Genomic DNA, 12,196 nt, shown 5'->3' on the forward strand with positions numbered 1-12,196 from the left:
ATCTTAGACCTTATGTCAGTAACCTTATCCACAAAGAATGATAGAAACATTTCAGTTGTCATCGGCAAAATTTTATTGACTTCAGCTCTCTTAACAATACATTCAAAATAAACTGGATCAAACCAGATCTCAAAAAACCTACTTCTATCTGGAATTTCATCGCAACCAGCATAAGATGCATTACCACCACCTGCTGGAGTCACTAATGTGTCTTGAAAACCACAAAAAAGAACCACATTTGCCTTGGAGGACACTGGTCTTCCATGGTTGAGATCTGCCATCTTCTCTGCAGCCAGGTCCCCCCTCACTTTTTTGGTTCCCCTTTTGTTGTTTGTTGTTGTTGTTGTTATTGTTGTTTTAAATAAATACAATTTTTAAAAAGTAAAATTAAAACAAAAAGCTTTGATAATATATACAAGTTTAAAGTTTGTATACAATTTTTGACAGTCAACATGCATTATTGACAGCAAAATATCAAGTCACAGGGACCAAAAGGATTTTCTCTATGCTTTTGTTATTAAACATAACCAAGAAAAATGCTGACTGTTAAGGTATTTCAGGAGGCCTTTATTTATTCTTTTTTCTTGCCAGCAGTCATCTTAGCATGAACTGCAAAGGTCTCTGCCACTAATAAGGGGAAGATTATGGTAGCATCTCCAAACACCTGGAAAGACAGAACAAGATGTATATTAAAAATCAGAGAGCAAAACATCGTTGGATATCAATCCCTCTTATTAGGCTTGATTGTTATTGATTAAGATGAAGATATCATGAATGAACAAGGTTTAGTGCACCTAACCTAATTGACATAAATGGTGCTTGTGATATTTGTTTTTAATAAAACGTAATAGAGTCTTGCTTCCACTATTAACATAATATAACATAATATATACCTTCACAGGTTTAGCATCTGCTGTGATCTTGCCCCAGGACACTGCCTCATCAGGTCTGGCCCCAGAGTCACAACCATCAAACTCCTGCGCCGTGTTCACATATACTGCATAGTTAGCGCCATCTCTCTGGAAGGAGACAAAGTGGTGCATCAAAACAGCAAACTGAGCAAAGGAAACAGCTTGATACAGTATTTGTGTGTGTGTGTGTGTGTGTGTGTGTGTGTGTGTGTGTTTGTGTCCTGGGGACAAATCTCTTTGGCTGAGCTACCCAAATAAACTCAAAATATGGGAAACACTGAACACCTCAAACTCAACATGCAAAATACTGACCCAGGAATTGGCGTTGCATATGTGGTGTTTGGCTACACCTCCTCCCAGCGTGATCATCCCTGTGCTGTTAGCAGCCACTACGAGGTTGTTCAACTTTGAAATGTCTGAAATAAAATGCAATATGCATGACCAACTTACAGCACTGCAAGACAAATTAAGAAAGCATCAATGAAGACTCTTTTACCTTCAATTATGTCCAAAATCAAGCCAGGATTCTCAATTGAGAAAAGGTAGAACATATCTCCCAGAGCACCGTCTGTCAGGGCAGGGCTGAACACTGGGATGTTATTCTGAAACAGACACCAACCATTATTCGGATCTCGTATAATAAAACGTAGTCTGTTTGTAGGTTCACATGCCTGTTCACAAATCATATATGTTTTGGCTTGTGAACACTCAATCTTTCTCATATTGACAGTCCCAACCTACAAATAAGCCTCACTACCTGGGTAGAAAATATGCCAGACAAAGAAAATAGAGAACTCTATATGCCATAGTACACAGTAATATGATCCCCACTAGTGGCTAGAGGATACAAACACAAGAAAGCTGGTATGCTGCTGATAGCGACAAACTCTTGTTGAGAACATAATGGACAATGAATACTACCTGAAGCACTTTGGTTTAGTTCCTGTCTCAGTTTATATGTTAATCTAAATTAACTGAAACCAATACTGAGCTCAGTGCTTGGTTTGGCGACAGATTGGAGGACCTGGATCCGTTCCTACCACCCAGTCGAAGGAATTGACAGACGAGAAGAAGACGAGAGGAGCTCGTCAGGGTACAGGTAGGCCTGCATTCTCTCTTGTTCGTTGGCAAGCAAGGCACTCAGTATATGTTGTAGCCTGCGGCCACTATAGCTGCAAGACTTAGTGCCAATTAAGTCTTGCAGCCCTAGACAAGCAGCACATGCAGAATGGGTGTTAATATATAATGGGTGTTAATATATAGTGTGAACAAAATAACTATCCTAACCTGACAGTAATTCTACCTGGCTATTTTTGGTTGATGCCAATAAACCATAAGGAAGTAGCTAGCTAGCATGACTATCTCTGCTCAGATCCTGACCCAGTGAAGGTACGCTGATGGAAGTGATTTTCCACTTCTTCCCATTACACCGTCTAAGCCTCCTGCAATTAAACAGAGAAGAGTTGAAGACATTGAGACAACTACCATTCTCTCCCAGTTCTCGTCTTTCTCTCTGCTCATAAACAGCAGATCGGATCCCCTGGAAACGATGGTCAGTGACAACTCCAATGTGATTGCAGAAGTGAAAGAAGCAGTCAAGGAAAACACTAGGCAGATTGCAGGCATTAAAGAATCGTTTGATTCTGTTTGTGCTGAGATAAACTGTGTGAGGCAGGAGGGCAGGAGTTCCTCAGTGACATCCCCTGGCCAGACAAAAATGATGATGATGATGATGATGATGATAATAATAATAATAATAATAATAATAATAATAATAATAATAATGAGAGGAAGCATTTTTAAATAAACCTGTCTGTGGTTAACTTGGATTATTTCACAAGAAGACAGTTTTAGCTTCAGGAGCTAACAGCGCACTGACCTGATGGAGGAAATCTCTCCATCTGTGACTGTCCACAGGAGGAAACACTGCTGGCAGCCACAAAAACAACAGAAATCCTCTTCACATTTCATCCTGTAGCTCTTTAACTCTCCGGCTGTCTGTTCCTGCCGTTATCAGCTGGTAAAATCTTGTCTTGAAATGTTAAATCGTGGTGTAACCAGAGCTCCACCGTTACTGAACCTGTTCACTGTGGAGCAGAGCTGCGGTCCACTGCTACAAGGGGAAGCATGTACAAGGAGAAAAGAAAAGGACCAAAAATTGAACCCTGGGGCACACCACAAGTCAATGGAGCATTTGAGGAAACAGTCATCAATAGCCACAGAAAAAGTCCTATCTGACAAATAAGAGGAAAACCAATCAAGGGCAGTCCCAGTAATACCAACCTATTGCTGAAGCCTACTAAGGAGAATAGAGTGGTCAACAGTGTCAAAGGCAGCACTTAAGTCAAGCAGCAACAGAACCCAACACTCCCCAGCATCCGCACACATTAGGATATCATTTGAAACCTTGAGAAGAGCAGTTTCAGTACTGTGCCTCAGACAAAAACCAGACTGGAACATATCAAAGATATCATTATTGTCAAAGACATGTAGGAGTTGCTTACAAACTGTTTTCTCTAAGACTTTGGAAATGAAAGGAAGTTTGGATATAGGTCTATAGGTACTGGGAAGTAATGAGTCAAGACTTGATTTTTTTACGAGTGGCTAACAGCATAACAGCATATTTAAAGTAATCATGTACACAGCCATAGCTAAGGGAGCTACTCACAACGGAGAGTATGATTGGGCCTAAGCAGCTGAAAACATCTTTAAAAAGAAAGGTTGGAACAATGTCAAGAGGACTAGATGAGGGACGTCTTTGGGAGACAATGGCTGAGATTTTTTCCAAATAAATTGTGTTAATCTGGCTCAAAAGAGAAACATCGACCAGGCGGTCAATCCTAGGGGTACAAGAAGGCAATATCTTAGACCTTATGTCAGTAACCTTATCCACAAAGAATGATAGAAACATTTCAGTTGTCATCGGCAAAATTTTATTGACTTCAGCTCTCTTAACAATACATTCAAAATAAACTGGATCAAACCAGATCTCAAAAAACCTACTTCTATCTGGAATTTCATCGCAACCAGCATAAGATGCATTACCACCACCTGCTGGAGTCACTAATGTGTCTTGAAAACCACAAAAAAGAACCACATTTGCCTTGGAGGACACTGGTCTTCCATGGTTGAGATCTGCCATCTTCTCTGCAGCCAGGTCCCCCCTCACTTTTTTGGTTCCCCTTTTGTTGTTTGTTGTTGTTGTTGTTATTGTTGTTTTAAATAAATACAATTTTTAAAAAGTAAAATTAAAACAAAAAGCTTTGATAATATATACAAGTTTAAAGTTTGTATACAATTTTTGACAGTCAACATGCATTATTGACAGCAAAATATCAAGTCACAGGGACCAAAAGGATTTTCTCTATGCTTTTGTTATTAAACATAACCAAGAAAAATGCTGACTGTTAAGGTATTTCAGGAGGCCTTTATTTATTCTTTTTTCTTGCCAGCAGTCATCTTAGCATGAACTGCAAAGGTCTCTGCCACTAATAAGGGGAAGATTATGGTAGCATCTCCAAACACCTGGAAAGACAGAACAAGATGTATATTAAAAATCAGAGAGCAAAACATCGTTGGATATCAATCCCTCTTATTAGGCTTGATTGTTATTGATTAAGATGAAGATATCATGAATGAACAAGGTTTAGTGCACCTAACCTAATTGACATAAATGGTGCTTGTGATATTTGTTTTTAATAAAACGTAATAGAGTCTTGCTTCCACTATTAACATAATATAACATAATATATACCTTCACAGGTTTAGCATCTGCTGTGATCTTGCCCCAGGACACTGCCTCATCAGGTCTGGCCCCAGAGTCACAACCATCAAACTCCTGCGCCGTGTTCACATATACTGCATAGTTAGCGCCATCTCTCTGGAAGGAGACAAAGTGGTGCATCAAAACAGCAAACTGAGCAAAGGAAACAGCTTGATACAGTATTTGTGTGTGTGTGTGTGTGTGTGTGTGTGTGTGTGTTTGTGTCCTGGGGACAAATCTCTTTGGCTGAGCTACCCAAATAAACTCAAAATATGGGAAACACTGAACACCTCAAACTCAACATGCAAAATACTGACCCAGGAATTGGCGTTGCATATGTGGTGTTTGGCTACACCTCCTCCCAGCGTGATCATCCCTGTGCTGTTAGCAGCCACTACGAGGTTGTTCAACTTTGAAATGTCTGAAATAAAATGCAATATGCATGACCAACTTACAGCACTGCAAGACAAATTAAGAAAGCATCAATGAAGACTCTTTTACCTTCAATTATGTCCAAAATCAAGCCAGGATTCTCAATTGAGAAAAGGTAGAACATATCTCCCAGAGCACCGTCTGTCAGGGCAGGGCTGAACACTGGGATGTTATTCTGAAACAGACACCAACCATTATTCGGATCTCGTATAATAAAACGTAGTCTGTTTGTAGGTTCACATGCCTGTTCACAAATCATATATGTTTTGGCTTGTGAACACTCAATCTTTCTCATATTGACAGTCCCAACCTACAAATAAGCCTCACTACCTGGGTAGAAAATATGCCAGACAAAGAAAATAGAGAACTCTATATGCCATAGTACACAGTAATATGATCCCCACTAGTGGCTAGAGGATACAAACACAAGAAAGCTGGTATGCTGCTGATAGCGACAAACTCTTGTTGAGAACATAATGGACAATGAATACTACCTGAAGCACTTTGGTTTAGTTCCTGTCTCAGTTTATATGTTAATCTAAATTAACTGAAACCAATACTGAGCTCAGTGCTTGGTTTGGCGACAGATTGGAGGACCTGGATCCGTTCCTACCACCCAGTCGAAGGAATTGACAGACGAGAAGAAGACGAGAGGAGCTCGTCAGGGTACAGGTAGGCCTGCATTCTCTCTTGTTCGTTGGCAAGCAAGGCACTCAGTATATGTTGTAGCCTGCGGCCACTATAGCTGCAAGACTTAGTGCCAATTAATCCACATAACAACAAATCATTTTCCAGTATTACCTGTCTGGGACCTGGCCTAATTAAAATTGAATTTTGTTTTCCTGGGGTATTGTTTTGTTGGCTGATGCAGAGAGAATACATTTGCACATTAACTCTGTGTGGGACTAGATAAAGCACTTGAGTTGTAATCAGCTCACTGCCAGGTTAAGAAAGTTAGAGAAGTGTGCACCAAATGAGTGGATTAGCCATTCATATACAGAGTTTAGTGTATGGCAGAGCTAGCATTAGCTGCAGGATGCCAATAAGCAGTCAAAAAGAATAAAGAATTTTAGGTCTAGCTTTAGGAAATAGTCTCTTTATTTCTGTGAGAGTCAACAGTTGGCAGGACTGTGAAAAAGCTATACTGTTTCCAGCTGTTCCTAGAACACTACTGTGATGCATACCAGGACTCACCTTGTAGGCCCAGTAGTAGACAGATTCAGGGTTGTTGATCTCTTTGCCCAGACGATGGATCACTTTAGATGGTGTCCAGCGAACGCCCTGAGTGAAGAGGCATCGAAGAAAAATAAAACTACGATAATCTCTACATCTCAACTGTAGCGATGAATAGAACCACAATTGAAATTACACCTTCATAATATGCTTTGTATTTGATTTGAAGGGGGTTTTGATATAAGTATCAAAATAAGGTATTACTTGATTTAATAGTTTAAACAGACAAACAGGTGTTCAAGGTTAAGTCCACACACCTGAGTGTTCTGCTCCAGCAGCATCTGCTTCAAGATTGGCATTATCCATTCATCAAATTTGGCGTAGTTTTCATCAGGCATCAGAGTGTTTCCATTCCTGCAGCCAAAGTGACACTGAACTGAGTGCTCCTCAAAATAATGCTGGCAGTGAGTCACATTAATTTTAATGTTAACTTTTTTTTGCCTCACAAGCAGCATCCATCTAAGACAGATGGCAATGTTTGTCGACTAATTTCAAATATTCTTTTCTAAATTTACATAGGATATTTCCAGTTCTGAGGCATGTTCTACTACTCTGACATGTTGTCTAACCTGTTGAGACCTTTTTTATACAAATCTTTGCCAGGCAGGGTAAAGTCTCCGATGTAAATGGGGCCCAAACACTTAATCAGATCCTCCTCTATACCTCCAGCTGTGGTCACCAAGACATCCACCTGTATAGACAAATAAATACAGGATATTGTATTTGAACAAATGTAATGTGTAATGTTAATTTGTGGACAAGATAGCATCTAACGTGTAACAATACAGCCACAAGTGGCAAGAGAGAGAGATCATATTAAATACTGATATGATTATCACCATATTTTACAGTGAATGTATTGGAATAAAGTTATACCATTCTGTGTTCTGCGAGGTAGCGGATACTCTCCCTAATTCCACAGCTGATGAGGTTCGAGGTATAACCGAGGAAGATGGTGCAGCTCATGAGGCAGGGGCAGGTTGATGGGTCCTCCATAACAATCCCATTCACTGCCTTCACCGGTTGTTGACGCTTCTTTATCTGTGGATGTGGGATGCATTAATGTTCATTCATTTATTCTCAACAATCATTAATCCAGCTGTTTGTATGTAAATGCCTTTAGACCCTATAACACCTACAGCATCAAAGGTAATAATACATTTTTGCAAAGACTAAAAATTGGAACGTGCTCATATGTTGAAGTGCACCCTGTGTACCACCCATCTCACCATGTTGTTGATCTCCTGGATAGCCTTGCCAAAATTTGTGGCCTGGAAGCCTGTGGTGAGGTACGACTGCAGAAGGGCTCGGTGGTCCACACCCTGATTGAAGTCATAGCCCTGGACCTTTGGCATATCATCTGGTATAGGGGCAGCGTCTCTGTAGAGGTCCCCAGTTATTGGATGGATATGGTTTGCCATATTGTCTGAAAAAAATGGGAACATAATAAGAGTTACTGCATTGTTCTCCATAATATACTGTTCTTCACTGTCATAAATGTTTGTTTGTTTGTTTGTTTTTTTAATTTGATAGGGATGATGCAAACTAACATAGTTCCAATACAGAGCATGAAACTGATGAGCTGCACAGAGAGTTTATAGCCATTGCTAATTTTCAACTCTTGTCCCTAGTTGGGCTTTACATATACAGTGTAATTAAAATACACAGCTTTCATCATGATAAAACCACAGTGCACTACAGATATGGAAGTACAATAAAATACACATACTGAAATACATTGATTGTGATGTACAGTTTGAAAGAGAAAGAAAGAAAAAAGAAAAAATAACAATACAATAGAATTAGCTAAAAATGGGTACAGCTCTGGTTTGCTTTTAGCCAGCACTTAACTTTTGTTGTAAAAGATTTTATATCTGGAATTAATTTGATTTCAGTTGGTAATGTGTTCCAGAGTTGACTGCCATTTATGGAGAAGGCTGATAGTCCAAATTTAGATCTACAATATGGTATTTTACAGTTGCCATACACCATGCTTCTAGTTACTCTGGTACTGTCTTGTCTTGTCTTGCACAGGGGGTAAACTGTTGATGCATTTGAAAACTAATTTAAGAAAACAAAAATGAGTAAAGCTCTCAAAACTAAGTAGATTGTATTTTTTCAGTATGTGACAGTGATGCCACCAGACAAGCTTTTTGTCCTTTATTTTCAGTGCCTGGTTGTATAAGGATTTGAGGTGTCTGATTGTGGATGGTGATGCTTGAGTCCATGCTGCCATACAATATGAAAAATGAGAGAAAATCATAGCATGCATAAATAACTGAGCTGCCTGAGTTGGTATGTAGTGCCTGATTAATTTGAAACAATTACGGTTGGTCTTTACTACTTTTGAAATCTTCTGTACATGTTTATCAAATTTGAGTTGTGGATCTAAGATTATTCCTAAAAAGCTGAAATCATTGACCTCTATTTCTTCATTCTGTATCTTGATTTCAAAATTTTCAAGTGAGCCCTGTTTTATAAGGTAGAAACACATAGAAACTGTTTTTTTTTTAATTCAAGACAAGATGATTATGTTGCAGCCATTGATGGACATCATCTAAGTATGCATTCAGGATCTTTGCTGCCTTGCTAGGTGACTTGGCTGGTGTATATATGACCGCATCATCTGCATAAAGCTGGCAGCTAGCCTCTGGGCAACTTGTAGGCAGGTCATTTATAAACAGAATGAAAAGCAGGAGACCCAGGATCGAATCTTGAGGAATACCCATTCTGTTGTTTCTTTGTCAACTTTCACACACTGCTCTCTAGAAGATATGACTCAAACCAATCAACTGCTTGTTTTGAAAAATTGAATATAGACAACCCCCATACAAAAAACACTTAACATTTTCAATGAAATAACAATTTGCAGTTTCTGTGGAACTTTTTGGTCTAAAACCAAATTGTTGTGGATGAAGGAGGTGATTGGTCTCTAGGGGGTCAGCCAGCTGTGCTGCCACAACCTTCCTTTGCCTTTGACAGGACAGGAAGAATAGAAATATGGCGATAGTTCCATATCAGATCATGATCCCCTGCTTTGAAGACCGGTGTGATGACTGCCTTTTTCCAGTTATTTGGGAATTTGCTGGTCCTAACTGATAAGTTGATAAGATGAGTCACAGGTCTTATTAATATAGAGCTGTATTTCTTAATGAAACAAGTATCCAAATTATACATGTCTTATGCCTTAGAATCTGATAATTTCTTAATAATTTCTGCAATTTTGCCTCACTGACTTCATGGATATAAAAAGAATCTGGTGATTTTATAGCTTCTGTGTTATTAGTTATAGTTGGGGTATCAAAATTTTGTGTCAATTCCTCTACTGATTGTATAAAATACATATTAATTAACCCTGGAAGTGTAAGTAAAACTCTAGTTAAGTGTGATGCTTCACAACACTTGAGCAGGCTGTCAGAAATTTACATCAGTCAGGTCGGTGTGGGCCCACTGTCAGCAACTCAGCAGGCAAGGAGCTCAAATGCACCAATGAGCGGGCACAGCCCAGTCTGGCTGTGTTTTTTTTATGATTATGCTGGGTATGCCAGTTTGAGATTATTTAGGTGGCAAAGGCACACCCGGGCGCACTCAACTGTCTATCTACACTGTCTTCACTCCGGATGCACCTTTCTAAATGACTGGAACAACCACAACAACCTGTAAATTCGGTGAATGGTATAAGTATTGTTTATTAGACATTGTTGTATATTGGATATTACTGAGTAACTTGATGACTCTCTACAACATTTACCATTACACTCAGATGTTTTAATGTTTTTCAACGTTAAAATCATGATATAAGTGCAGTTATATCTCTTGTTCTTTGGGTTATTTTTGATGATTCCACCAATAGGATTTAGCATGTAACATCATTTCCCCCCTCTAATTCCATTACTTCATTGATTTTAATGCATTACTTGAAATCCTGCTAGAGCCACTCAAAAGAAACATATTTGTAAAAAAAAAGATTATTATTATTAAGTCTATGCATTGCATTTAGTATTTTATATATACTACCTTCTACCAAAGACATAGTCCCTATGAAAATATCATATAAATCATAAACTCAATTAAAAGGCATAGTTATACATTTGCAGTTGACCTATAAAAGCTGACATGACATTTCGAAACGCACTGCGCACTGACGTTTCTGGTCTCATTTATGTAGAGCAGGTAGATTGTAACGTTACCGATCCAGTTGGCTGATAAGTCTCAGGAGGATGGTCGTCTGTCCTTTGGGTGTTACTCAGTTTATGCACTCTTTACCAAATAACTAACAGATACATATCTGCCAACGTTATTCCTTCGTTAGAGCAGGGGGGTGGAGTATGGGCATATAGAAAGCCACTGCTGCAGTATCAGAGTAGGCTCAGGCTCTGTTTGCAATGTTTGAGTTGTGTTAATATTAATGTCCCAATCCAAACAACTTGCATGCCCATAAATACATGTAAAGTTACCTTATAGATTAATGGGAGCCTTGGTGGCAAAATTGTTATATTTTCTTATTATTTGACCTGTGTTGTCTCTTTACTTGGTCAATATATCAGCAGTTATGCCCTGGTTAAAATATTTAGTGCATGTCAGTCCCATTTTCAATAAACAGTACCATGAATTGCACTTAAGGCTCTATATAGGAGCTTGTTGTCTGCCTGGTTTTGAAATTAGGCTACAAATGCTGATTTTACTACAGATACAGTAATCTAATAATGTCACATATATACTGTATATGAAGGTGGATCAAACATAGCTAAACTTAAATGTTAAATGAGGTACAAAGGAACATAGTATTTATTTTTATTCTTTTAATCACAAAAGAAAAATAAGGTATGCAGACAGTTATGAAAAAATCCTGACTGTTCTAAGGATGTTCTCTTCATCCTCAAGAAGAACAAGGAGTCCTGTAACAGATAGTAAGGCCCCCACAGAGCTATGATCTCAACATTATGGAGTAAGTCTAGGATTACATAAAGAAACAGAGACAACTGAGACACCCAAATCCACAGAAGACCTGTGGCAACTTCTCCAAGATGGAGGAAAAAACCTACCTGCCAAGTACCTTGAAAACCTTTGTGCAGGTGTACTGAGGAGAATTGGTGCTGTTTTAAAAGCAAAGTGTAGCCCCACCAAATATTGATTTTATTTAGATTTCTTCTGTTTACTGAACTTTGTATGAAGTTAACTGACAAATAAAAACTATTCATGGCATTATTTTTCAAAGCATTCTCACTTTACTTTTAGTGCCTAAAACTTTTGCACAATAGGCTACTACATGTCAAACACATGATGTCAAATATAACTTAACAAATTAGACATATTAGACATGTCTGCTTATGCTACTCAGAATCATGTTGCCATGTTATGTTTGTCACAAATACATTGATTTGAGATCTTGGGGGAGAGTCTCGATTTTTTTCAATCTCAAGGAAGGTCAAAAGAAAATATGAATAATGAATAATTCCAACCCCCTCCCCACCCCAGTAATTTTCATACTGACCCTAAATTAGTTTAGAGGGAGACTAGAGGGAAAGCTAATGTGGGTTGGTCAGTCTGTGGCTGTCATGTTGTGTAGCAGGATGCAATCAGGCTCAGTGTGACCATCTGCTCTGCCTATATGAACAAATGCCACTTTACTGCGTTATGCTTATTCGTTTTGCTGTATCAAATAATGTCTCCAGTGACATAGATGGATAAGTTAGCAGTATATCATCGAATAAATGAAAGAATTAGGGTGGCCATCGTGAAATCAAAAAATTAAAAATTTCTCCCTTTTGGTTTCTGATTTTTTTTCTCAAAGGAGAACACAGGACAAGTGATTTACAGAGCAGGTTTGCTGTAGCAGACCAAAAAACATATTTAT

The 12,196-nt window shown here is 38.7% G+C and overlaps 2 protein-coding genes across 4 annotated transcripts; both read right to left on the reverse strand.

Annotated features, from left to right (window-relative positions):
• Positions 1-55: 55 nt before the first annotated feature.
• On the reverse strand, positions 56-2,550 carry LOC121884695 (deoxyhypusine synthase-like). 2 transcript variants are annotated; one of them, XM_042393652.1, is made up of 5 exons: positions 2,397-2,550; positions 1,408-1,513; positions 1,224-1,327; positions 894-1,019; positions 56-664 (listed from the first exon to the last, which is right to left on the reverse strand). In XM_042393652.1, the coding sequence occupies exons 1-5, from the start codon at positions 2,535-2,537 to the stop codon at positions 572-574; spliced, it is 570 nt and encodes a 189-aa protein (XP_042249586.1). In that variant the 5' UTR covers positions 2,538-2,550; the 3' UTR covers positions 56-571. The 2 variants fall into 2 exon arrangements, with proteins under 2 accessions (XP_042249586.1, XP_042249587.1); XM_042393653.1 differs by lacking the exon at positions 2,397-2,550 and adding an exon at positions 2,199-2,255.
• A 1,277-nt stretch (positions 2,551-3,827) lies between these two features.
• LOC121884272 (deoxyhypusine synthase-like) lies at positions 3,828-10,847 on the reverse strand. 2 transcript variants are annotated; one of them, XM_042392986.1, is made up of 10 exons: positions 10,530-10,847; positions 7,569-7,765; positions 7,216-7,380; positions 6,909-7,030; positions 6,597-6,693; positions 6,301-6,387; positions 5,176-5,281; positions 4,992-5,095; positions 4,666-4,791; positions 3,828-4,436 (listed from the first exon to the last, which is right to left on the reverse strand). In XM_042392986.1, the coding sequence occupies exons 2-10, from the start codon at positions 7,758-7,760 to the stop codon at positions 4,344-4,346; spliced, it is 1,092 nt and encodes a 363-aa protein (XP_042248920.1). In that variant the 5' UTR covers positions 7,761-7,765; positions 10,530-10,847; the 3' UTR covers positions 3,828-4,343. The 2 variants fall into 2 exon arrangements, with proteins under 2 accessions (XP_042248920.1, XP_042248919.1); XM_042392985.1 differs by lacking the exon at positions 10,530-10,847 and having other exon boundaries at positions 7,569-7,820.
• Positions 10,848-12,196: the final 1,349 nt, after the last annotated feature.

The sequence above is a fragment of the Thunnus maccoyii genome, chromosome 18 (genome assembly GCF_910596095.1).
Source record: "Thunnus maccoyii chromosome 18, fThuMac1.1, whole genome shotgun sequence".
In the NCBI taxonomy this organism is placed as follows: Eukaryota; Metazoa; Chordata; class Actinopteri; order Scombriformes; family Scombridae; genus Thunnus; species Thunnus maccoyii.

Bases quoted from the DNA above. Each gene is read 5' to 3' on its own strand.
- LOC121884695 (XM_042393652.1), bottom strand. From the start codon at position 2,537: ATGCCTGCAATCTGCCTAGTGTTTTCCTTGACTGCTTCTTTCACTTCT. The intron at 1,328-1,407 runs GTAAAAGAGTCT...ATTTTATTTCAG, and splicing joins GATTTTGGACATAATTGAAG to ACATTTCAAAGTTGAACAAC. The intron at 1,020-1,223 runs GTCAGTATTTTG...GTCTCCTTCCAG, and splicing joins TATGCAACGCCAATTCCTGG to AGAGATGGCGCTAACTATGC.
- LOC121884272 (XM_042392985.1), bottom strand. From the start codon at position 7,811: ATGGAGAACAATGCAGTAACTCTTATTATGTTCCCATTTTTTTCAGAC. The intron at 5,282-6,300 runs GTGAGTCCTGGT...TGTCTGTTTCAG, and splicing joins TCTACTACTGGGCCTACAAG to AATAACATCCCAGTGTTCAG. The intron at 5,096-5,175 runs GTAAAAGAGTCT...ATTTTATTTCAG, and splicing joins GATTTTGGACATAATTGAAG to ACATTTCAAAGTTGAACAAC.